Here is a 27,129-nt window from a genome sequence, read left to right on the forward strand (position 1 = left end):
TTCCACATTTTCAAGTAACATGCTTATCGCATTTATTGAGCACTTACTTACTATGTAACAAGTATATTCTAAGCTCTCTACCTAATGAACTCATTTAATTTTCAGGCAGCCTTTTCAGAGATGTTCTTGTCCTCAGGAACAGAAAGTTAAGTAATTTACCCAATCACAAGTCAAGAGCTTGGATTTAGTTCAGTTCAGTTGCTCACTAGTGTCCAACTCTTTGCAACCCCATGGACTGCAGCATGCCAGGCCTCCCTGTCCATCACCACTCCCAGAGTTTACTCAAACTCATGTCCATTGAGTCAGTGATGCCATCCAGCCATCTCATCCTCTGTTGTCCCTTTCTCTTGCCTTCAATCTTTACCAGCATCAGGGCCTTTTCCAGTGAGTCATTTCTCCAAATCAGGTGGCCAAAGTACTGGAGTTTCAGCTTCAGCATTAGTCCTTTCAGTGAATATTCAGGACTGATTTCCTTTAGGATGGACTGGTTGGATCTCCTTGCAGTCCAAGGGACATTCAACAGTCTTCTCCAACACCACAGTTCAAAAGTATCAGTTCTTCGGCACTCAGCTTTCTTTGTAGTCCAATTCTCACATCCATACATGACCACTGGAAAAACCATAGCTTTGACTAGACGGACCTTTGTTGTCAAAGTAATGTCTCTGCTTATTAATATGCTGTCTAGGTTGGTCATAACTTTTCTTCCAAGGAGCAAGTGTCTTTAATTTCATGGCTGCAGTCACCATTTGCAGTGATTTTGGAGCCCCAGAAATTAAGTGTGTCACTGTTTTTACTGTTTTCCCATCTATGTAATGGGACTAGATGCCATGATCCTAGTTTTCTGAATGTTGAGTTTTAAGCCAACTTTTTCACACTCCTCTTTCACTTTCATCAAGGGGCTCTTTAGTAGTTCTTCGCTTTCTGCCATAAGGGTGGTATCATCTGCATATCTGAAGTTATTGATATTTCTCCAGCAAGCTTGGGTTAGATTTTTATTAAAATCTGGGTAGTGGACTCCAAGGCCCAGGCTCTTAAACACTTCACTCTACTGCCTCCTCTGCTTACCCTCCAGTTTCTTTTAATTTTTTTCAGTTTTAAATATTATCGCAACTTCCTACTATTGAAGATTTAACTTTCCTGCATACCTTCTATTCTCTATTCCAACTCCCATCCACCCCACCACCACCCTGCCCCCACACTCATTCTACCCTGGGACTTCTACTCCCATCATCCTCCCAGGTAAACTGCATAACTGTTGTTAGTTAAACTTATATTCAGTATATATTAAGTATACACAGATAATTTCGTGTTCTGTAGTATTTCCTTTTTATTTGAATATTTTTTGCCTTCTGGAAGCAGGGGTTTTAACTAAAAGTCTGGTATGTTTATGCAGATTCTTCACCCTGGTGTATTTACCTATTCCTTGTTGGGTCAAGTACTTCAGCAGCAGTTCACTCTCTGTAGTTTTTCTTCTCTGTGAGCTTGTGGCTGTTAATATCCTCACTTTGTTAATATATATGCCCTAGTAATATTTGTTTTTATATAAATATAATTTGCTTAAAGGCAGCAAAGATTTGAAGAGTCACAATCTGGGGAGAAGGAGAGCTGAGGAGGATGAGCCAACATCGAAAAGTGTATCTGTGTGCGTGTGTATTACATGTATTTTCCATCTTTTCTAGTTGTAGGGAGTTTGCTCAGCTAGAAACTAGACTGATGTGTCAGAAATAGAAGTTCAAGGTGATAACATCACATGTCTACCCCAGATTCTCTAATAGCTCAATAAATTATTTAGGACAAAAACCAGGTCCTTACAATTAACTTTCCAGGCCTTACATGTTCTGAATGACTATATAAATGAGACTAAAAACAGATGGGTCCGAAGAGACAGATGGAAGAAAGCACAAAGTTGTTTTACCACTCATCAGTATATGAGCAAGTATAGGACTTAACATTCTAACGGTATATACTCATGCTAGTGGGAATCATTTGCATTTAAACTTTCTTCTAATATTATTTTCATTATTTTTAATTGAGATATAATTACAGATAGTTTATCATTTAAAAATGTTCACTTCAGTGAGTTTTGGTAAATGATTATACCTGTGTCCCAGCACCTCAATCAAGATAGAGAGCGCTTCTGTCACCCTAGAAATTTTCCTCCTTGTTTTTCTAGTTCATCTCTTATCCTCAACAGAGGCAACCACTGTTCTGATTATTATCCCTATAGATCATATTACCTTTTGAGATTCCAAATTGTATCACTACCATGTTGGTCATAGTGCCATAAGTCTTTGCATATTGTTAATATTTTTCATTGTTTCTATTTCACCTATTTTTCATCCCAGATTCTTGGTATTTTAAGGTTAAGTCTGTTTGGTAATCTACTGGTCTAGCTCAGCCTCTTTGATGAAGAGTATAGAAGCTATGCTGAACACCTGGTCACACATGATGGTTAAGTAATACAAGTAACTGGGTATTTTGGAATATACTATTGAATAATACTAAAATATTTAAAAATTTATTTTAGAATCCCTTTATTTTCGAAACCTTTATGTTTCCATGGTGAGTCACATACATTACCTTAATCATCATTAGCCTTTGGAAACAGGCTGGGGGATGTGGTATTCCCAATTCATAGGTGAGAAAAAGATTCAACAAAAAATAATTGACATATACAAACTCCCTTTCCCATTAACCAGTGGTTCCAGGGCTACATTTTTATTCTTTTGCCTATTCCACTATTCTGGGCTGCATGTACACAAGGAAAGGGTCAGCTTATATTCCAAAATTCAATTTTCTTGTTTCTTCTCTGAAAGTTCATAGGTTGCCCATTCCTTCCATCCTCCAGCATAGTGTTGAGCACTAAAAACATACATCAAATAATTAGTGCTCTAACCATTTTTTCCTGCTTTACAGCACAAGGTTCACAGGAACTTTAGAGATAAGATGACTTTAGAGATTTAGTAGTGCAATGACTTTTCACCATAATAGTTACATTTGAAGCATATTTAAAGGATCATAGAATGAAAAGTACAGCCAGTCTATAATAGTCTGTACTCTATACTTCCATTAACATAGTGAGTATAAAATTCTTCAGTAGACCAGTAAAAATAGGCCTAGGAAACACTGCAATACATATCCTAAACCCATTTTTATTGTTAAGCTGCTGCTGCTGCTAAATCGCTTCAGTCGTGTCCGACTGCGATTCCAGAGACGGCAGCCCACCAGGCTCTGCTGTCCCTTGGCTTCTCCAGGCAAGAACACTGGAGTGGGTTGCCATTTCCTTCTCCAATGCATGAAAGTGAAAAGTGAAAGTGAAGTCACTGAGTCATGTCCAACTCTTAGCGACCCCATGGACTGCAGCCCACCAGGCTCCTCCGTCCATGGGATTTTCCAGGCAAGAGTACTGGAGTGGGGTGCCATTGCCTTCTCCGTATCCTTAAGTTGCTTACCTGTTAAAGCCCAGAGATACTGCTGTGACCATAGCCTTCTTGCTTCTCACTCCAGCTAAACAAGAAAACACTAGACTGTCAGATTTGGATGGCTTTACTTCTTTGTACTTCTCTTTGAAGTCTTTTGGGTTCATCTGTAGAGCTTCCCCTACATCATCCACTGAAACAAAATGTTAAGAATTTCGATTAAATTTTAGATACAGTCAATTACTAGATATATGTTTTCTTAATAAATGAGGTTAAAACACATCACTTACATGGTATATTGACAGACCCGGGGATTTTTCCAGACTCATGAATTTCCCATGGCTCTCTAACATCAATTAACATAATTTTTTTGGACTTCAGGAGGTTTTTAAGTTCTTTATAAGTGACATCTTCACAAATAGTGGTACAAAAATTGAGGCAGCTTCTTTTTATTGACTTCAAACCTGGAAAGAATAAAATAAATTAGCTACCTTCAAAATGACACTTCTATTAATATCTGGAAAGAGTAAGTCAAAGGAGTTTTCCCCACTGTTCAAGTCAGGTCACCATATCAATCTTTTGACTTGAGTTCTTATATAAAGTCTCATTTTCATAGTGGAAAGAACAGGGGTTTTAGAGTCAGATAAATCAAGATTCAAATCCTGGCCTGCACATTTAGCTCTGTGACCCTGGGCAGATTACTTAAACTCTCTGGGAGAGTAGAATCAAATATTATTATTTAACTTTTAGAGTTGCTGTGAGGTTTAAATGATCTATACAGTACACAATAATCTCTTTTCACCTTTCCTTCATGATTTATGCACATTGTTCCTTCTGAAGGGAACACCTTTCTCGTCTCTACCTGGCACTCTTTAAGCCTCCTTTACCTCACTTACCACTTCCCCTTTGATCAAACACTTCCACTTCTAGGTATCCATTCCTGTAAAATACTTATACACAAAGAAGGGTGTACATATACAAAAAGAAGCGTGTACAATGATAATTTTTGAAGAACTTTTAATAATAGCGAAGAAATTGGAAACTAAAATATCCATCAATAAGGAACTAGCTTTAGGGTAATTCATAGTTATGGGGTATATGCAGTGGTTAAAAGAGTTTTATGTACTGCCATGAATACCTAAGCTTCTGAATACCTAAGTGAGAAAAAAAATTACAGAAAAGTAAGTGCAGAAGATCACACTATATATTAAATATTTCCCAGTGGCTCAGCTGGTAAAGAACCTGCCTGCCAATGCAGGACATGCAAGAGACACATGATCCCTGGGTTGGGAAGATCCCTGGAGAAGGAAATGGCCACCCACTCCAGTATTCCTGTGTAGAAAATTCCATGGACAGAGGAGCCTAGTAAGTTACAGTCCATGGTGTCACAAAAAGTCGGGCATAACTGAGTGTGCACACACACATAGATTTGTTTAGTTGCTAAGTCATAACTGACTCTTGTGACCCCACTGTAGCCCACCAGGCTACTCAGTCAGTGGGATTTCCCAGGCAAGAATACCCAGATTAACATTTCCTACTCCGGGGGATCTTCCAGACCCAGGGATTTAACCCTCATCTCTTGCTTGGCAGGCAGATTTTTTATTGCTGAACCACCTGGGAAGCATGTACATTTATTTAGGTATACTCATATCTGGGGAGAGTATATAAAGGGGTGTGCTTTATTGTTTTAATATAATTTTTGCTTTATTGTTTAATGAATATAATCATGTATTACAAGTATTTTTTTTTTAATGAAACAGGGACCTTTTCTCTAACACCTCCAACTCCATCCTTTCCAGTGCAGTCTCACTCGACTGGGTTCTGTATGGTGATGGTTTATTTGTGTCTCTCTTACCCCCAAATGGGCTTCCCTGGTGGCTCAGATGGTAAAGAATTTTCTTGCAATGCCAGAGACCTAGGTTTAATCCCTGGGTTGGGGAGATCCCCTGGAGAAGGGAAAGGTACCTACGCCAGTATTCTGGCCTGGAGAATTCCATGGACCCATGGGGTCGTAAAGTCAGACACGACTGAGCTACTTTCACCTTCACCCCCAACTGGTGAAGTAAACTGTATCCCAGCAGGATATCTGTCAGATTAGGAGCTCAAAAAATGATTGTGGACTAAAGGTAAAACCAAATAACAGAATTTGTATGAATGACACATCTTCAACTACACAGGCTGTACCAAGAGTTACAAGGGACTAACGGGCGGGGAAGTGTTACATGGGAGCCCCTGTATCTTTATCCACAAAAGTTGTTGCTAAAGGAGAGGCAGCATATTAAGCAGAGAGAAGGGACAGGAGGTCTGCTCTGAGTTCTAGACCACCTCCTCCACTAACCACCTCCGCTTCTCTGGCTTCTGTTCGGCCAGTTGTGGTACTATTACAGGCCGAACTTGGTATCTAGGTTTGATCAACCCGTGAGTGCTGCTCTCTAGTGGGTCATAAGTAAAACTCGCAAGACGGCTTCTCATTGCGACTCTCCAGGGAAGAAATTGAACACGGCTCATTTCCCTGAGTCGCGAATTGACCTTTATTGCTCAGTCAAGCACCATACCTTTCTGTTCCCACGAGAGCCCCCTGAAGTCATGTTTACCCGTCTTTGTGTCTGTGGAGAGCAACCCCAGACCCCAGTAGCCCGGAATCTGAAGAAACAAGGACTGTAAGTGGGTGTTACATTCCCAGGGCTCAAGTGTACTGGGTCTGACTTTTAACTGGAAGCCTTAAAGAAGCAAACACTGTCACGAACGCCATCCTTTCCCAGGGGCTCGAGGTTAGGCGTCCTCCCTTTCGCCGGGGACCACTGAGCTCACCCCAGAGTGCAGTCTCCGCAGACCCGAAGACCGTCCGGCAAGTACTCCAGGGCAGCAGGCGCTGCAGCACCATCGCTGCTAACCCCTTCGTTCTCCTGTTTCTTCACTTCCGGCCGCGCGGCGAGCGGTGCCGGGCTCTCGAGCGCCCTCCAGCTAGGCGCGGGCCGAACCCGGTAATGCCACTAGGAGTAATCGCTTTAAAACTTAAAATATTAATGGGAAAGAAACAGGGTTGGGAAGAAACTGAGGTATGGGCTTTTTTTTTTTTTTTTTTTTTTAAATTTTTTTTTTAAGGAGAGGCAAAGTTTAAAAGTGAAAAGAAAATATAAAGAAGGCAATATTTAAAGGTATAAAGTAAATTCTTCCGGTTTACTTCAAAACAAGGATTCTTATGTATTGGATTAAAGCAAACTTTAACACATGGACACTTTGCTAAGAATCACTCTTAACTCCCATAGCTGACTCAACTGATGTCAGTATTAAGATAATCTCATCTTTTCCTTACTCATGATAATAGTTGACTATATTTGATGATAACATGAATGTGTTGGCTGGTTGGATGGCATCACTGACTTGATGGACATGAGTTTGAGCAAACTGGGAGTTGGTGATGGCCAGGGAAGCCTGGTGTGCTGCAATCCCTGGGATCGCAGAGTAGCACAAGACTGAGCGTCGGAATTGAACTGTGTTAGTTTGCGATTGCTAATGTAACAATTATCACAAGTTTATTGACTAAATTTTATTATGTACAGTTTTGTAGGTCAGAAGTCACTTGGTGAAAATTAAGGTGTCAGCAAGTCTGTGGTCCTTCTGAAGGTCCTTCTGAAGGTCTGAAGGTGTCAGCAAGTCTGAAGGTCCTTCTGAAGGGGACAATTTCTGTACTTAACTTTTACATCTACTGAAGGTTGCCTGAATTCCTTGGCTATTTTTACCCTTTCTCCATCTTCAAAGCCAGCAGTTTGTCATCTTCAGATCTCTCTCTGACTCTGATCTCTGCTTTTGTTGTCACATCCACTTTTCCTAACCTTTTTGCCTCTCTTTCACAAGGAACTTTGATTACAGTGAGACCATTGGGATAATCTTAATCATATGTGCAAAATCTTTTTGCCGTGTAAGCTAGCATAATAATAGGTTCTTGGAATTAGAACACATTGTATGTGGTTGTGGGGAGAGCATATTAAGCCTGTTGGATAAAGTTTCTTATTACCTTGTTTTTATTTTCAACTTGGCTTATTACCTTATTTTTAATTTATTCTCAATTTTGCTTCCCAAGGATAATGAAAGCCATATTAACTGCAAATTGATTCACAGTGAAAATTTTAAAAATGTTTCCAACTGGCATTATTAAAGTATGAATCCAATGAATTTCATGAAGGGTATACTTTTATTCAGTTTTAATATTTTAATAATTAATAAAACCACTTCAGATTTCTATACTAATGACATCACTTACAATTATGTTTTTTCCAAGTCATTTGGAGTTTAACCGTAGTCTGTGTAGATTGACTTTGAACTAAGATGTCATTAAATACTGTAGATTCAAGTACTCTCTGTAGCATCCCTATTATAAACCACAAGTGGAATGGACACAGATATGAAAACGATGTACTTGACTTCAATGAGTCACATTTAATCTAATTTATACTTTTGCAAGAGCATATATTACTAAACAATTATTTTTCAAGTGTTCATTGCTACTTATTTGAGAAATATTTTTCTGTAGGTTTTTTTTCCTGAATTTGTCCTTCTGTAACCAGCACAGTGCCAAACTTAGTTTATTTAAGAGGCTTAGAGCAAAAAGATTTTGTCAAACAGAAGTACTGATCATTGCTCCTTGAATAAATGTCCCAGGTTCTTCATTGAGAATTAGTGTGAGGGAAGGAAGTAAGGCTTAAAGTGGGATGCAAGGGAGAGAAATCATGTCACTTTTCTGGGAAAGGTCTACTAGTGCTGAGTTGATATCAATCATTCTCAACTCATTCTATTTTTTGCCACAATGCAGGTGAAAGACAATCGGAAAGGAGAGGATTCTTAAGAGACTTAGCACTTTTTCCATTTCTTTCTAAATCCACATCAAGCCCCCACATTTTAGATAATTGAATGAAGAATTAGGAAATTTATTGCCCTTCATGCAACAAATTTTTTTCAAGAGTTTCTATCAAAACTTGTTTTGACACAGCATTTTCACTGTTAATCATTTATTGAAAATAATCATTTATTGAAAATACCTGCACAAGTGAAGTGAAGTCGCTCAGTCGTGTCCGACTCTTTGCGAACCCATGGACTGTAGCCTATCAGGCTCCTCCGTCCATGGGATTTTCCAGGCAAGAGTGCTGGAGTGGATTGCCATTTCCTCCTCCAGCGGACTTTTCCCGATCCAGGAATCGAACCCGGGTCTCCTGCGTTGCGGGCAGACGCTTTACGGTGGGAGCCATCAGGGAAGCCCAAGTACTGGACAAGTACTCACAGATAAATGTACACCAAGAGGGGGCTGATTGGGGAAAAAATGATACATCCATTCATTGGAATTTTAAACAACCAGTAAAAAGAATGAGGTTAGTATGGTGATAAGTTCACAATATATAATCAAGTGAAAAAGAAAAATCAAGTTGTAGAATAGAAGGTAGACCATAATCTAACCTGACCATGATCTTTTTTAACAAATGGTAATCATATAAAAATGTCGTACAAATGCATATCATGTGCAAAGACAATTCCTGAAACTATACACAAGAAACAGCAAATAGAGGAGAGGAAATGTTACCTCTGAGGAAGAGAATGGGAATGTGGAAAGGCGGAAAAGATGAGGAACGTTATATCAAACTCTCATGTATTACTTTTATAATAAAGAATGTACCTTTTAAAACACATGATAAAAGTTTAATAATATATGTATAGCCTATAGCTTAGCAAAGTACTCCATACATTTCTAGACAACAGTGATGGTAAAATTAAGATATTTAACATTATTTGAAATGTATACACAGCAGACCTTAAGCAAACTTATATTTCTGTTTGATGTTTTGTCATAATGTCTTTTTTTTTTCATGTGTTGACAATAGCAATAAAAGTATACTTACTAGGTATTATTTAAAGATAATTTCCTTCCTTTGAAGCATCCATCGAATAATAAATTTCACTTTAACTGAAAAGATAAATAATTTGAAGAACATCAGAAACAAAAACAGTGTTAGACAATTTCCCTTAACTCCTGTAAATTTTTACGTCGAGATTGCAGTCTCTGGAGATTTGGGTACATCTGCTGGAAATCAAGATAACTTTGGAAATTTGTCATTTTCAAGAAAAATTTAAGTATTGTATCATGATTTGCATAATTCCTGTTTCTTTTTATGAGAGAGAACTTAAAATTTCATATTCTGACTCAGTCCCCTCCTTTTTTTCCTGGTAAATTGGATTCCAGTATATGATATATTTTAAAAAACCCCTTTGATTATAGTGTCCTTTATTTATTTTTAATTTTGGCTGTGCTGAGTCTTTGTTGCTGTGGGCTTTTCTCTAGTTGCAGCCAGCCAGGGCTACTCTTTAGTTGGGGTTAATGGGTTTCTTATTGAGGTGTCTTCTATTGCTGCCAAGCAGGGGCTCTAGGGCACATGGGGTTCTGGTTCAAGCTGCTCCTGGTTCATTAACACAGGTTCAATAGTTGTGGTTAGTTGTGGTTGGTTTAAGGTGCTTAGTTGTTGTGTGGCACTTTGGATCTTCTCTGATCAGGGATAGAACCAGTATCTCCTTTATTGGCAGGCAGATTCTTTACCACTGAACCACCAGGGAAGCCCCTGTAATGCAATTTAGTATTCAAATTATTTAGATTTGCTCGTTTTCATGTCCTTTTTCCCTCCATGTTCTGTTTCCAATCCAATGTTAAATCATTTATGAAGCAGACATTTTTTACTTTAAAATTACAACACAACCTGGGTTTATTTGTTGAGTATTTTCTTTTTCCCTAGGGGAAAAAAAAATTCCCTACCCTAAAACATGATTATGTACCCCAATACTTAGCATACATATTTGTATTCAGTTGTATTTGTTGAATGAATGGTTTCCATACACAGAATGCCAATGTCTAATAACTTCCTTGGCCAAGTTCTGTATGTGTAAATAATTGTAAATAATTTAAACTATTTCTTAAGAAATGAACCAAAGTTTTTAAGAGAAAATCAGAGTTTTGGGGGGTTTATTTCTAGTAACTTTTGACTCGTAATCCAAGACTCTCTCCGTAAGGCCACATCTGTCCCTTGGCTGAAGAACTGCTAAAGATTACGAATCTTGTCTCGTAGCATTTAGCCATAACTAGGGTGGATGTTTGCTATATTATTCAAACAAAATATTTTTCAACCAACTACTTTTACTAAACATGCAAAGTGCAAAACACTTTGAATAATCGAGCTTCAAAGAGGTTTAGGTATAGGTCAGGAAATTTTCAAATGAAGAAGAGAGAACGGCAAGTAAAGCAACAATAATGGAAAAAGGCAAGAAAACATGATAGATTTGACTTAACAGCACGGAAGAGTGTGACGGAGGGAAGTCGGAGGCAGTCTGCGCAGGGTGTCCAGCCACAAGTGGGACTTAAACCCGACTCCGAGAACACGGGAGGTGGGCAAACTCCAAGCCCTATCGGGATCCAATTAGGATCTATTTACGTTACCCTAAGATTAGCTGGGGTCTACGGGAAGCATGTGCGACTGCAGCCCACAGAGCCCGGTGTCCACGCCCAACTCCGGGTAAGCCGCCACGCGAGGGGCGGTCCCAACTCGTCCGGACGTTGGGGCGGGCACACGAGGCCCCGCCCCTGCCGGCGGGAGGGGCGGCTGCGCAGGCGCAGTCTCATGGGGTTGTGGACGCGGCTGCTCGGCCTGTTAGGGTGAGTTGTGGGTCTGTTGCTGGGTCGCCTCGTTTTCTCGAACTTCGTGTACGCAACCCTGGCCCCTTGTGGCTTGGACAGGCTTGGGAGAGAACCCTCTCCCCGCCTTTCTCGGTCCTTGGGGGTTCCAAGCGGTCACCGAGGGCCATGTGAGAGTGGCGGAGCCGGCAGGGTGTCGGGGCGGCCGCGGGAGGAGCCGGGGAGGCGGGACGGGAGAGGGGCCGCCCTCACCTTGACCTAGGGGCGCGGCGACCCAGCAACCTTCCGGCCGCCCTTCCGCGTTCAACCTCGCGGCGCATTTTCTCTTCGGGAATTTGGGATGTTTTTGTTAGAGACCAGAGAAAGCGTGTCTTACCAAGGTCTTCTGGCAGCATCGTGTAGTATTTGGAACCCTGGAGATGGACTGCCTGGGTCCAGATCGCCATCTACCACTTACTGGCTTTTGGCTTCTGCAAGTCACCTAACTCCTGGGTGTCTTTCTTCAAGTGTAAAATGGGGGAAATAATAGTAACCTACCTCATAAAGTGGTTGGTGGTTGGGAGGATGAAGTGGGTTAATATCACTGAAGTCCTTAGAACCGAGTGTGATGCACGAAAAAGTGAGTGCTAGTAATTTTTTTGAGCCTGGTATCCTTTTGAACCTCTGAAACGAGAAATTTTGTCCCTTTCCTCCCTCCCCTGGCACCCTCGCAGAAAGTAATGGCTCAAGAGTAGGAAAAGAATTTTTTTTTTCTTTCTTGAGAATATGGGCTTCTACAAGCATGGCCTTAAAAAAAAAAAAAAACTTATAAATAGTTTAGTTGCACATCCTACATTATGGACAAATATTAGGCTAATGCAGAAGTTGGAAGTTGGAAAGTTTTATTAGGAAATCACCTGAGAAAAATGGCCATAATTTATTTGTGCTGAAAAGACAACATGGCAGGCCTGAGATGGCTGTCCTTAAAAAGGTCTGCTTGCAAGGTTAGCCCTTGCTTGGCTTGCCTAGGAACAATATGGTTTATTCTGTAGGACATAATTTATCCAGAAGTTACTAGCCCCCATAAAAATCCTGCACCTGTGAGTGTGTAATGGGCTCCTGTGAGCAGAAACATTGCACAGACATTACTTATTGGGGGAAGGATGTAGGGTATTTGACCGCTCTTGGGAGGGAGAGAATGGTAAGGAAGCCTGCATTTGGATTGCTCTAGCCTTCACCTGTGTGTTTTTCATTATGATAGTCTGTGTGTTCACACTACATTGCTGCAATAAACGTTAGCCGTGAGTACACCTATATGCTAGGTGTTGTGAGTCCTTGAGTATATCTCCACATGTGAGGGTGATCTCAGAACTCTCCAGACACATTATTGATGATATGCAATATGTGAAGCTCTAATAATTGGAATTTTTTTGTAATAATTGGACTTTAATTTTGTCTCTTTTTACCTGAACGGGGAATTGAAAAAGAAAGCTATACAAATGAGTGACTGCTTAATAGTAGGTTACTGTCCAAAATGACTCTATGTTTAGACATACTGCGTGTGTCAGAAAAATCACTGGAATTGACTACATTGCCACATTTGAGTCAGTGTTTTTGAGAAAAAGCATAGGTCTTTTATAGATTCTAAGTTAAGTATCGGTTCTTTTGGTTCCTCTGCCAGGATTAGTTATGTATTAATGCTCATCTTTATCAAGAGTTTACCTGTGTGTGCACGTGTTAGTTGCTCAGTCATGTCTGACTCTGCAATCCCAAGGACAGTAGTCTGCCAGACTCCTCTGTCTGTGAGATTCTCCAGGCAGAAATACTCGAGTGGGTTACCATTTCCTTCTCCAGGAGATATTCCCCACTCAGGGATTGAACCTGGGTCTCTTAAATTGCAAGCAGATTCTTTACCATCTGAGCCACCATGGAAGTTTCAAAGTTTAGCTATGTGGGGAGTGTAAAAATATGACCAGTTTCTTATGGACCATATTTCTTGGATTCCCTTAGTTATGCCCATCTCTTTTTCAGGACATCAAGTTACAATAGTTGTAACAATAGTTACAGTGGTAAGTGTATAAGTTTAAGGGTGGAAATATCTGATTTGCAATTTCTTTTGTGTCCTTTCTGTCAGTAAAGTAGAAGACCGGATGATATTTGAAAGAGTAGGGAGAGGAGGAGTTGGAGATTGGGAGAGTGAAAACAGTTTCAGATTGCTGTGTAATAAGTTGACCAGAAGTTGTAGTAGATAATGGGATGTCTTGATCTGTTTGCCGTTGTGGTGGTTAATTTAGTGGACCCAGTCACCTTTCTTGCAAGACTTTTTCTCTAGCCTCTTTGGATACTGTCATGGAGAATGTGGTTAATTGGCTTATCTAGGATTGAGATTGTTAGGGGGGTGACATAGTAGCCATTAGGCTGTGTACACGTATTCTGTTCTTGCTAGGTACATGATAAGGTTGTACTCTTTGTACACTCCCGTTACTCTCACCCCTCCCTTTCCCCTACCATGTCTATTTGAAATTAAATGTGGCTATATGACTTGCGTTGGCCCGTAAAACATAAGCAGACTTGCACCATTTGCAAGTAAAGCTTGAAGAACCAGCACTAAATTTTCTGCTTCTCTTTCTCCTTTCCCTGCTACAGTGATCATGGAAGGGCTTGTTGAGATGTAGCCTCTTCTCAACCTGGGTATTAAAAGAGAATAGGAGTGGCTGATCAAGCAAGCTGGCAGAATTTGAAGCTGTGGTCAGAGAATGGAATACTCGAATTAGTGATTTTGTGAGGTTGAAATGTAGCCATAGGTTGATGAAGTAGTCTGGAGGGTGAAGGCAGGAATAAATGAAGTGGTCAGAAACTTGGAGGCCTTCTGCATCTCTGTAACCTTGAAGGCATTAATTTATTGCAGTGTTGTTCAATAGTGATGACCCTTGGGCCTGAAGAAATGACTTTTAAAATGGTAAACGCAAAAGCTTCCTTATGTGGAACTTGGTACAACTAAATCAGGTTTCAGAATTTATTATTGAATTGAGCGATTGTTCTACCTTGATCAATCAAAGCATATACACAACCACAAAAATTACAGTATAGCTTAGTCAGGTAGCAGCATGGTATTAGGTAGGATTTAGGATATGTGTGTGCTTAGTTGCTCAGTTGTGTCCAACTCTTTGTGATCCCCATGCACTGTAGCCCTTCAGACTCCTGTCCTTGGGGATTCTCCAAGCAGGAATGCTGGAGTGGGTTGCTGTGCCCTCCTGCAGGGGATCTTCCCAATCCAGGGACTGAACCCAGCATTGCAGGTGGATTCTTTACCATCTGAGCCATCAGGGAAGCCCATGAATACTGGAGTGGGTAGCCTCTCCCTTCTCCAGGGGAACTTCCTGATTCAGGAATCGAACTGGAGTCTCTTGCATTGCAGACAGATTCTTTACCAGCTGAGCTACCAGAGATATAGTGGTTTTTAAAACATGCATTAACTTCTATCTAAAACCTTTAGAATTAACTTTGAATTTTTATGAAATATAAGAGATTTCTTAGAAATATATTTAGAGGTAAATAACAGCATGAACAAAAAATTAAAGTCTCTGTGAGACATTATACAACTTTGCTGTTGAAAGTGTGGTCTGTGGATCCCAGCAGTGGCTTCCTGTTGGAAGCTTTTTAGACAGGCAGACTCTCAGGTCCTGTGCTAGACTTGAATAAAAATCCATACTTTGAGAGGATTTTGCTAGACTTGAATCAAAATCCACACTCTCCAATGTGACTCATATGCACTGTCAAGTTAGGGTCTTAGGAAGGTGAAACACTATTCTCCATTTCTTGCGGGAAGAACAGCTGTCAATTAGAAGATACTGACATAACCAATTGAATCCTTATTCAAAAAAGCAGACGTTTTGGGTTACCTGAAGAAATTAGAATATGATAAGATATGATATTAGGGAATTACTCTTAATTTTCTTAGAAATGATAATGATGTGAGTGTATAGGAGAATCTCCTTAAGGAATATATGTTGTCTGCAACTTCTAAATAGTTCAGCAAAAACAGATGTACTCACATACATGTGTAGATATGTCTATGTACACATTGATATTTAGATAAAACAGATGTGGCAAAATGTTCCAGATATGGACTCTGGATAGTCTATGGTGTTCGTTATACTGCTGTTTCAACTTATGTGACAGTTTTAAATTTTTCATAACTAGAAAATGGGGAAAAAAACACACAAAAAAGGCAAGAGCTTAAAAAGTTGGAAATGTATTTCTCTCTTTGTAGTCCACTGGGTTGTACAGTGCAGGAAGCGTGGCTGTACTGTGCTTGGCACTTGGCATCCATCCCTGGCATGTTGTGGCTTTTCCAACTCCCACTGCTTCCTAGCTGGTGAAACAAGAGAAAGGGCGAGATGAGCACAGGAGTCAGAAGTGGCATAAAGTTGATTTTTTTAAATTCACCTGGACATCATACATGTACGGAGCTGTTGGTTAAAGTCAGATGTAATGTGGCATTTGTGTGTTGGTGTAATAAAAATTTCTTTAGTTTCAGCTGATGTTCCCCTCTTTCTCCTCTGTTAATTTACGAGGCTCATTAAACTTGAAGTCATTTTAATATGCATTAAGTAAAATACATACAGTTTTTAATTTTGAGGATTAATGTGTTTTTCCCCCCAACCCCCAATCTTTTCAGTAAATAACAGATGCGGGTGAAACAGCCATCCAAAGCTTCACCTGAGAAAGCTAAGAGAAGTAAAAGGCCTCCTATACCTCACGATGAAGACTCGTCAGATGACGTTGCTGGTAAATTATGATGTCTTGCATCCTGAACAGTGTTGCAGAGGACAAATCATACGTGCTTTTAATGAATAAATCCTTTGCTCTTTATTTTAGCCATTTTCTGCATTACTTCAAAATCAGCTTGTCTGTTTCCAAAATACCCTGTTGCCATTTTTGCTGAGATTTTGTTTATTTTTTAAAGTAACTTAGAACTGGCATCTTCTCTTGTTGTTTGTTTCTCATGACTATTAGAACTGAGCCCTGAAGCCAGTGAGGTTGGTTGATGACCTTGAGGGGCTTCCTGGTTTGTCTTTCTCTTTAGCCTCATGCCTTGGGTTTTAGCTTCTGAGGATTTTCCTTACTGGCTTTACCAGTTCAGTTCTCCATTAAAAAAAGATGTTTTTAATCTGTTATTTCCATTTTGAGTATTTTTAACTTGGACAGTGTTTCAGGACAGATTGCTGAATTGAGGGAAGTCTGAATTATGTCTTCAAATATTTGTTCTGTTAATATGGTGTTCTTCAGGGGTTTGATGATTCTTATAACTCTCTTTTGCCTATCTACCATAGTTACCATTTTTCTTAAAGCCTCTAAAACTCCTGTTTTCCTTTTCTTGTTGTCTGCTGTTCATTTTTATTTTTTTAGTGTGTTCAGCAGTGTCTCTTTCATCTTCTTTTTGGTTTTACCTTTGTTTGATTTATTTTTCCTGAACTCTGCTGGTCACTTCCCTTTGTGTTGCCACTTGAGCCTCAAGTGTTCACTTCTTTTTTTGTGTTTTCCTCTCATGGCAGTGATTGCGCTGCCATTTTTGCTCTTCCTTCCTTCCCTTTTCATATTATCTTAGCACGGAATTTGGGGCTTTGATTTTCTTTGATTACCTATTCTTTCATGTAGAGTTGCCTTTCTTGGGCCAGTTCGGTTTAGAATATTTGTGTAAGAAGGAGGGCCAGAGCACTGCTGAGACCTAACTGTTGAGTTTGAGCCCAGTTAGCCTTTACTTCTTTCCAGCTACCAGGATTATTCAGTCCTGGGCTTTTTCAGAATCCAAGTTCTCTCTTTTTTCCAACTGCCATAGGAATAAGGCTGTTCTCTGCCACTATGGCTTGCTTTTTTACTTTCACTTAGTGAATGAGAAATCCCCTTCTTTCATTTCTTCTGAAAACAAAATTGGATAAAGGGGCGCTCCTGCCACTTTTGTTGCAGCACAGAGATGTAGGTTTTGTTCTGTATGCGCAAAGCGTGCGTGGTTCTCTGAATCCACTGCTGCGGCTTTCTCTCCACTTCCTTCTATGCGCATTCCTGTTTGATCTCCACTGCTTTGAGGTGGAAGTCTTCCCGTTTGATTTGTGACTTCGGGCTTCAGCTATCTCCTGGTTGCTCTGAGAATGAGCTTTGTATTTTTACTTTCTGTTCTTTTTGCCCTTGGATAGTTTTGGGGAGGAGAAAGGGGAAGTGTTGATTTTATGTCACCATTCACATGCTGGAAGCCCTCCATGTAAAATTTTTATTAATATTTTTAAAATGTGAAGATTTTGATTATTGCTTTTGATTTATGAATGTGAAATAACTATTTGCTTTTAATACATTTTTATATTTTTATTCAGGAATCTCTAGAGGACCTGTTTGTCAAATGAAAATTTGACAGTTATATGATTAAACAACTTGCAGGAAACTGAGGAAATTTACTTATTATTGTAGAAGGATATTTTTTACATTTTCCCTCCTCACAGAAGATAGTAAATGCTGTTTAAACACTTATAGGAAAACCTCAGACTTTTAAATTTGTTTATACTTATAAAAAGTATATACAGTTAAGATATTTAAAAGCTAGTAAGTTTAATTTAGGAACCTGCAACCTTTTTATCTTGCATTCACTTATCTTTGAATTCATTAACAATTTCAGTTTGTAAGTCTGAGTTGTAGAGTCAGAGACTGGTTAAGTTGTACCTTGGCTACATCTTATACTAGAGATGATTCAAAAGGTGTATGGAATGATTTTTCCTTAGAATTTTAAAATACAAAAGCTCAAAAACAAAGTGATGACTTTTGGTAAACCATTTCTAGTTCTTGTGTGGTCATTTTTATCAGTCTTTCTCTAAACACCTTTTTTCAATGACATGTATCTTTGCTGTTCAACGAAAGGACTTCAGAATTACTTCTTTTATGCCTATTCTTATAACTTTCGGTGTAAAATTAGAAGTTTTAATCTTTTATCAGATTTACATTTTACTTTTGTTGAAATTATTTATTTTAATTTGTCACATTCTTTGTCTTCAGAATGAAATGGAAGTAATATTTAGTCTCATTAACCAGTAGATAAAAAGGAATGCTTTATGTTCAGAAAGGAAAGTAGGGAAAGTTGAAATGTATATACTTCTGTTTCCCTCTTCAAGGTATTCAGTTTCTGCCTTTGTTGTTTGATTTTGGCAGATAGCTGTAGGTTTAGTATTTGGGACATTTGAGGTGGAGAAATTAAAGAGTTCAGGTATTTAGGAGAAATGGAAGTGTACTGAGCCCTTGGGAGACGAATATGGTTATTTGAAGAATTAACATATATGCTCATTTTGGCCTTTTGTCTCCACACAGTGCACATAGTTGGAATCTGTTATAAAGGATAATTATTGGCCATGCAAAATATATTTGTTATTTGGGAATATTCATTAAGAAGAATTCAGATAATTCTTGTTCCTGCAAATTATGCCATTGTTCCTCTCCTTTCTTTCAGCAGTGGTGAAAATAGTATCACAGCAGAGCTAGCCCATGGGAAAAGCTTTTACTTGTGTATCTTAGCGGAAAGAAAATCTGTTCAAAATGCTTGAGGCATAGTAGCTGCTCAATAAATAATCTTCTTAATTTATTTATTAAACTTTAATTTTTGAACTAATTTTAGATTCGCAGGAAGGTACAAAAGATACGCCATTTACCCTTCATTCAGTCTCTTCTGATTTAATATCTTGTATTTCTGTTGCACAGCATCAAAACCGGGAAACTGAAATGGGTACAGTCCTTAGAGCTAATTCAGGTTTCACCAGTTGTACATACGTGTGTGTATGTGTGTGTATAGCTTAATAACGTGTAGCTTTCTATAACCAGCACTGTCAAAATACTTGACTACACACTGGCCACTCTGAGTGCTGCTTATGTATAGCCACACCACTGCTCTCTATCGAAAGCCCCTGGCGACTGCTAATGTGTTCTCCAACTCTATAATTATGTTATTTCACAATGTTTTATAAGTGGTATCATACAGTATGTATTCTTTTAAGTTATTTTGTCTTTTGAATCTTCGTGCTTTTTAGTTAATAGTACTTTAATATTGTTGACTTTTGCTTGCTGATGTTCAAATTTTGTTTTGCCTCTTTCAGTAGGTTTCACTTGCCAACATATAAGTCATGCTGTCAGTGTGCATCATGTAAAAAAAGCAATAGCTGAGAACCTGTGGTCAGTTTGCTTGGAATGTTTAAAAGAAAGAAGATTCTGTGATGGACAGCCAATACTTCTTCCTGATATCTGGTTGTGCCTCAAGTGTGGTTTTCAGGTGAGAAAAGTCTCTTTCCTGTGAGAGTTTGTCTTAAATATTTTCCTTAATTGCTCACTCTGAGTTGGACTGTTGGTAGTGCTTAGAATTTAAGATAAATTTATTCTGTGTTTAGATAGAACTCTCCAGGGCCAAGCATAGCAATGTTTAAGGTAAAGTAAAATGTACATTGTGTTCAGAGAGTTATTGTGCATAGTTTATAAGTATTTTGAAAGGGAATCCAACCTACTTGCAGTAGTTCTCATATGTGGACCCTCCTTTACCTATTTGTATTTACTTAGGAAATGGATCCAAGCCTTTTTAAGAAATCTTTTGGGATTCATTTTCTTCTCTATGAGAAGTGATTTTTCTTTTTTTTTTGCAGAGTAACTTCTCTTAAGAGCTTTGACGCAACTGATTCTATTAACAAGGGAATTTCTAAATAAAATTAAAAGTATATATGTATATTTTTCAATAAGAGTTATCTTTATTATCTCATATAGAAAGCCAGAAATAGGGTCACTCCTGAGTTAGTTACTTCAGTGGAAAAAACATTAAAAACTGAGATGTCTTCCATTTTTCTGCTGTGCTATCCTATTCCATGGTTTCAGGATGGTCGAAGATGTTTCATGCATCATGTATCATACAGCAATCCCCAAAGGTCAGAAGGAGGACAAAAAGTACATCCCTTCCCATATGTAAAACTTTTCCAGAAACATATATTAGACCCCCTCATGGCACATTGACAGAAATTGAGTCTCATTTCTTTACTTACCAGGTGATGGGAGTTACTGTGATTGGTCTGAGTCTCAGTAGTTTTCAGTGGAGTTGGGTGAGGTGTGAGGATATTAGAAGTGTGTGTACAGGGGAGAGGCACTGCTGGCCTGTGAAGATGCTCAGTGTTCCACTGTGCATCACAGAAATGGTATGGAAATTAACTTGGCTCATGCCTGTTTTTACTGTATGACAAGAAGTAAATTAAATTAGCCTCTCTGCAAGAAGTTGAGTTTAATGAGAATCTAAATTGCTTTCTGAAACTTTTTTAAAAAGTTTAAAACAAAACCCCGCCCCCCCACCCCCCACATTTCAGCCATTTTTTTTTTTTTTTAATCTTTTAATTCCTCTGGGGTTCATTAGGTCTTTATCAGTTAACATTCTCATTTACAAAGACCAATTTACATTAACTGTAGTTATATCTGACATATCAAGGGTGTGCTGCGTGCTGCTGCATGCTCAGTCCTGTCCAGCTGTTCGTGACCCCACGGACTATAGCCTGCCATGCTCCTTTGTCTGTGGGAGTTCCCAGGCGAGAATGCTGGAGTGGGTTGCCATTTAAGGATAATTTAGGTTTTGATTAATTTGAAATGAACTTGTATGGAAGTCATACAAATAGTGTTCTATTTATCTTTAGGGATGTGGTAAAAACTCAGAAGGCCAGCATTCACTGAAGCATTTCAAGAGTTGGAGAGCAGAGCTTCACTGTATTATAGTTAATCTGAGCACATGGATCATATGGTAAGTTAGATTTGGTTAGTACTTGTAAATATCTGAGTTTTATAAGGTAAGATATCTAAAGCTATTATATCAGCTTGCACTTTTAAGCCTGAACAGAATCTATAAAATAAGAAAATTAACATTATCCATGAATATAAAATTTAAGTAAGAAAGAAATTTAGTCACGTCTCTAGTTTTCTTTAACATTTTCTCTGTACGTTAAAGAAAAATTCTTGCTAGTTGATTTTGCTAAATTAGAATTCCAGAGGAGAAAGTATCAGTTCTTCAACAGTCAGTTGGTTTGGTGATTCTCTACAGGGGATAGCCTAAGCATGTACAGTTTGTGAAAACTTAAGGATCTCTCAGTTTCAGTACTGTGGTCATTTGGGTTGATAATTCTTCATTGTGGAGGGAATTAGCCCTGGCCCCTAGCCACTGGGTGCCGAGAGTAGCCTTGCCAGTTGTGATAATCAGAAGTGTCTCACAGCTTTGCCAGATGTCCCCAGGGGTGTGGGTGGGGCAGAACTGCTCCTGTTTGAGAGTCACTTGACATACCCACATCAGCTTCTCCCTTTCCTCTTTCTTTTCATGTCCAGTTCATTCCTGCCTGTACCTGAAAGTATATAAATCTGTTCATTTCTCTCTCGAGCCACTGTATCTACCCTGATCTCCTGCTATTCCTGATGCTATCCAGTCTGACATTAGACAGTGATGTTTTTAAAATGTAAATTGGATCATGGCAACCCTTGCTTAAAAACCTCCCATGGCACTCCATTACACTTAGGATAAGTGACCCAGACTCTTAATTTGAATACTAAGGCTCTGAATGAACTGTCCCTGGTTATGTCTGTAGCTGTATCTCATTGCTCTTGCCTCACCCTATGTATTTTCCTTACCCCTTAATTTAAAGACAAAAGTGGATAAATACTAACTTTATTACTTGATGTGTAAAACTACTGAACATGTTTTCGTATTTGCTTAAATTTATTTTTTTTAGGTGTTATGAGTGTGATGAAAAATTATCAACACATTGTAATAAGAAGGTTTTGGCTCAGATAGTTGATTTTCTCCAGAAACATGTTTCTAAAACACAAACAAGTAAGTTAACAGCAGTTGCTAAAGAAATTTGTACTAAAGTATAATATTTTATAATTCCTATAAAGAAATGATACATTTATAAAGAGTACTTTGAATTTTAGTGTAACCTCTCAGTATGAGTGCTGTGAATTCTTAGGTAGCGATTTTGTGATGTTATCTTGTGTTGTACTTACATAACTAATAATGAGAAGATGGAGAGGATAGTTACTGGATTGTGGGCTTTGGAGTCAAATGGTGCTGAATTTGAATTTCAGTTCCACCTAAATAATTAAATTGTCTGTGTGACTATAACTTCTTATTTGTATGATAATTCTATCAAGTGGGATTGTTGTAACGCTTAGATATGTTCTCTAAAGATTAGGAAGTAATGTGTATAAAAATACATAAATCTCAACACATATTTATGAAATGACATCTGTTATTTGTTATCATCATAATGCCATCCTGACATTCACTACCTGGAGTTAGGCTAACCTGGCAGATTAAGGGCTCAGTTCCCAAAAGATTGCCCTCACATCGGACACCATTTTCGGGCTAGGAGTTCTCAGGCCCCCTGCATTTCTGACCGACTGGCTATCAGGGTGCCCACTATCTTCTTAGTTCAATAATTTATTGGAATGACCCAGAACAGAGGAAAGTGCCATACTTAAAATTACTGTTTCAATATAGCAGCAACAACAAAAAAAAAGACACAAATCAGGACTGGCCAAAAGAAAAGATATAAGCTGAGATGTGGGAAGGTAACAGACATGAAGCTTTTGTATCTTCTTCCTGTGGGGTCAGGATGCATCATGCTCCCAGCTCAGTGATGTGTCAGTACACCCAGGGTATTGTTAACCAGGGAAGCTCACTGGAGCTTTGGTGTCTGGAGTTTTAGTAGCGTTTCATTGTATAGGCATGGTTGATTGAATCACTGGCCACATGATTTAACTGAGCCTTCAGTATCCCAACCCTCTAATCACACGTTTGGTCCTTCTGGTATGGCTGGCCCCCATCCCTAGTCATCTCATTAGTGTACGCCCTCTAGAGTCCCACATGAATAAATAAAAAAGATACTTTGCTAACATAAACTATCAAGAGTGGTATGAAGGGCCCACCATAAGTAGAATAGATTCTCCAATCACTCTGGAAATCCAAAGATTTAGAGAGGTCTTCTCAGGAACTTGGAATAAAGAGCAGCCAAATTCTTTATTATGGAAGTGATGTATTATATACTGTATTTTCTTATCTAACATATAAGAAATATGTAACACATGTTAATATATATTAAGAATATATAGAGAAGCAGTTTCTTCAATCAAAAATGTTAAGTGCCTACCACTTAATACTTTGATATGAAGTGGTAAAACAAAAGCAGTTTTAACTTGTTCTCATGGAGTTTAGAGCATAGGGAGAGAGACAAACATAACACACATGTAACTTCTGATAAGTGCTGCAAAGGAAAGGAACAGATTGCAGTGATATGTGGTTTCATGGTCATAGTGATCAAGAAAGGCTTACATGGCTGGAATGTGGTTTGCTGGGAGAGAGCAGAATGTGATGATGTTAAGATACCATTGTCAGGTCATGAAGGATACCGTAGGGAATTCCATGGTAAAGAATTTTTATTTTATTGGAAAAGTCATGGAAACTGTTAAAGCATTTTAAGTAGAAATGTAGTAGTCATTCTGTCTTTTTAAAAAATAAAGATTACTCTGCCAAATGGAGAATAGACTGTTGTGCATGAAGAGTGGAGGTGGGGAGATCCTTAAAGAGGTTATTGGGGCAGGGCAGGTAAGAGATGAGGAGGGGTTCTGGTGGATAGTGGTGGACTAGGTGTAATGAGTGAGGGAGAGTAGGAGGCATCAAGTACAGATCTCAGGATTTGGGTTAACAAGGCGAATGGGGATAAATGGCCATGATAATTTTGAAATGCCTTTGGAGTAGGAATTGAACTGCTTAGTAGGTGGCATCAGAAACTGAAAAATTATGTAAAAGTATAGTTTTCAGCTGTGTTTTCTGTAGCCCATTAGAGAATGATTTTTTTTTTTTTGAGAATGATTTTTATTAGCTATTGCTCTGAGACAGTAATGGTGAAAACACTGGAGGAGGAGGTGGAGAAGGTAAACTCAGGTTCTTGGACAGCAGAAGAAATGATTAATTTTATCACTCACTCATTGGAAAATATGGGGGTTGTAGATATTTAATACTTAAAGAGCAGATGTTGGTCTTGATGGCTCTCTCCTGAAAGCTGCACATTACTTTTGTTGGCCAAAAGAAGAAATGTAGGGACAGGATGGCATGGGTGCCAAAACTACAGTTGTAGAAATTATTTCCTCTGGATTTTTACGTTAGAGCTTCCTTGAGGTTAAGAATAAAGACACTCTGATTCCATTGAATTTTACAGATTTCTTGTGTATTTATTATCACAAAGGATATTGTAAGGTAGGGAGTGTGGAATGGGAGAAAAATCATGGGGGGATTTGGCATTCAAATCTGACTCTTTTCAATCACTAGCTCTCGTTCTTTTATTTCTTTTCTTTTTTTTAAATATAAAATTTATTTGGCTGTGCCAGGTCTTAGTTGTGACATGTAGGATCTTTAGTTGCAGCATGTGAAGTCTAGTTTCCTGACCAAGGATCAAACCCAGGCCCCCTGCATTGACAGTGTGGAGTCTTAACCGCTGGACCACCAGGGAAGTCTTGTCTGAGCCTCATTTTCCTCAGCACTTTATCCATCTTTCCCATGAGAAGAGAGGTTGACAAGACCTTTCTTAAGGTTTAAGGTGTGAAATTAAAAAGATAATGATGTAATTCGAATAGAATTTATATTTTGAGTGATATTCACATAGAGTCCTTCAGAAATTCAAAGAGGAATACAGTGTTCAATTGAACTCAGTAGGAATCACACATGAGTGGATGAGCTGGCTTCCTAGTTGGTCCTTAAAGGATAAACTTTGGACAGGTAGAAGACATCATTTCAGGTGGTGAGAAAGAAGTGCTAATGTAAGCTTTAACTGTTTATGGAACCAGGGTAGCACTTGGAACAGGGGAAACAGGTTCTTGAAGGAGTTTGAGAGTGTGTAGAACCTTTAAAGTCAGGGAGAGACATAGTTCTGAATTCAGGGTTTCCAGAAGTTCTAGGTCAAAATGTTATTATCTCTGTGTTCCAAGTTTCAGTAGCTCTTGGGCAAGTTTGATTTAAGATAAGATCCCATGGTATTCTAGAAGTAAGTTTTTTGGGATAGTAATATTATTATAAAATGCTTTACAAATCAAATATGGAAGTTGCTATTGAGGTTTGTAAGAATGCTGGATATGATTATATAGCTATTTTAAATGATAATCATGAAGATTGTGGAAATACAAAGTGTCTGTATATGGAAACTCAAAAAGACTATTAAACCATATACACTGTGTTCAAGTGAAAGGATAAGAGTGACTTAAAAGGAGTCTTTTTATATGTTAAGTAAAAATAACTACTGAGAGGAAAGCCTGTACCTGTATGTTAAACATGTTTTTAAGTTACATGATGCCTGGGCTCGTTTCACATCTGATACATCTAGTTCAGCCTCTCTGCTCGGTGAATCTCAACTTTTGTTCCCAGTAACTCTTTAGACTCTATCAATATTTCTCATACTAGAAATTAAAACTAAAAAAATTAGAATGTTTTTTAATTTTACTGAAAAATAGCAGTAATTCCATGACATGTTAACACAAATATCATATTTTTAGGACAGAGAACTGTTTCCAGAACAACACAAACCAATCAGTGGCATTGTTTTACATTTTTACAACTCTCTTGAATGTCTGGGTTAATAGAAACAGCTGGATTCTCATAGCTACTTATGCATCCAATCTGTTCTGATATCACATGGCATGTAGCTGCTGGAAAACTGCTCTGTAAAATTGAGAATGAATGAAAGTTAAAAAACCAAATAACATCTTGGGCTTATTACAAAAATACTGTTGAGCTTAAGGATGCTCAAGAGATGGAGGTCATCTTCAGATCCACTTTGAGAACTGCTGAACTAGCACATTTTTGTCCTTGTAGTTTCTGTCTTCCATCTTTCTTGTCTGAAGGCTCGGCTCAGATCCTACTTCAGTGACACTTTCCCAGTCCTTTGTTTTATCTCTTCTGTGTAGCCTACATTATAATCTTAACACTCGGTTTTGTGGTGTTCAGCTTTTGTGTGTATCTGTGTCTGATTTTTACAACTGTACATGTCTTGAGGAATGTACCCTGGCTTACGTTCTCTCTGATTCTCATAGAACTAGGCAGTAAATACTGTTGAACTGAACTGAATTCTTGCATTTTCACCAAAACACCCCTGAATAGTATAAAATTATTTGTTCATTCAGTCTTTTAATATAGCTGGGTTTCTACCTTGTGCCAGAAACTGCTAGATGTTGGAGATACAGTAGTGCATGAGACACATCTGCTTCTCAGTTCCTGCCATTATTGATCTTTTAGTCAGTGAGGGATATTGACAAGTCATAATTACAATTGCTGCTTAAATAGTGCTGTGATGGAGCAAGTACAGTGGACTATGAGAACACTTTGGAGTGGTATCTAACCTAGAGGATCCAGGAAATTTTTATTTAGAGGAACAGATTTCTAAGCTGGGAGCTGAAGGCAGCTAAATATTAGCTAAGCAGGAAGCTGAAGGACAGCTAAACATTAGCTAAGCAGAAAGGGAAGGGGAGATAGCTTATTGATGAAGGATCTGTTCAGGGGATTGTATAGCTGCAAGGTTGAGTTTTGTGATGATGGCCATGGTGAGAGGTGAGAATCTGGAGGTAAGTGGAAATACCTATTGAAGGGCCTTCTAAGTTTAGAGTTTATCTTGCAGGCAGTATTGAGCCGCTTGTAGGTGCTAAGCAGAGAAGTGGATGATCAGTTACGTATTTTAGAAAGACCACGTACTGTGCAATGGAGATAGATAAGAATGCCCTTGTATGTATACCTGCCCACTCATATGGCAGTGTCATTTTATTATATGACTCAATCCAGACTTCTAAGGACAATGGTTAACCAGGAGGTAGAGGAATTTGGAGAACAACCAGGTGAAGTCATTGTTATTTGATTCCAAGGTAGAGGAATAGTGGGATAGCAAGTTTTTCCTTTTACTCTTTAAAGATTAAACTTCTTTTCAGCTGTAGAAATGGGCAAATTACATTAATACTACATGACTGGTTTAGGTAATT

The 27,129-nt window shown here is 38.6% G+C and overlaps 2 protein-coding genes across 5 annotated transcripts in view; one reads left to right on the forward strand and one right to left on the reverse strand.

The window, feature by feature from the left end:
• Positions 1-2,547: 2,547 nt before the first annotated feature.
• LOC138089956 (thiosulfate sulfurtransferase/rhodanese-like domain-containing protein 3) lies at positions 2,548-6,320 on the reverse strand. Its single transcript, XM_068985527.1, has 4 exons — positions 6,231-6,320; positions 3,710-3,883; positions 3,453-3,612; positions 2,548-2,862 (listed from the first exon to the last, which is right to left on the reverse strand). Exons 1-4 carry the CDS (start codon positions 6,301-6,303, stop codon positions 2,790-2,792), a joined length of 480 nt encoding a protein of 159 aa, XP_068841628.1. The 5' UTR covers positions 6,304-6,320; the 3' UTR covers positions 2,548-2,789.
• A 9,438-nt stretch (positions 6,321-15,758) lies between these two features.
• The window catches only part of USP45 (ubiquitin specific peptidase 45), a 49,499-nt gene continuing 38,128 nt past the window's right edge, over positions 15,759-27,129 (forward strand). For 2 of the 4 annotated variants that reach the window (XM_068985319.1, XM_068985322.1), the window contains exons 1-4: positions 15,759-15,858; positions 19,200-19,372; positions 20,763-20,866; positions 21,843-21,943. In XM_068985319.1, coding sequence (XP_068841420.1) covers positions 15,759-15,858; positions 19,200-19,372; positions 20,763-20,866; positions 21,843-21,943 — 478 coding nt within the window. The remainder of the gene's footprint in view (positions 15,859-19,199; positions 19,373-20,762; positions 20,867-21,842; positions 21,944-27,129) is intronic. The other 2 variants (XM_068985321.1, XM_068985323.1) reach the window with 1 other exon arrangement.

This window comes from Capricornis sumatraensis, chromosome 13, assembly GCF_032405125.1.
Source record: "Capricornis sumatraensis isolate serow.1 chromosome 13, serow.2, whole genome shotgun sequence".
Lineage (NCBI taxonomy): Eukaryota > Metazoa > Chordata > Mammalia > Artiodactyla > Bovidae > Capricornis > Capricornis sumatraensis.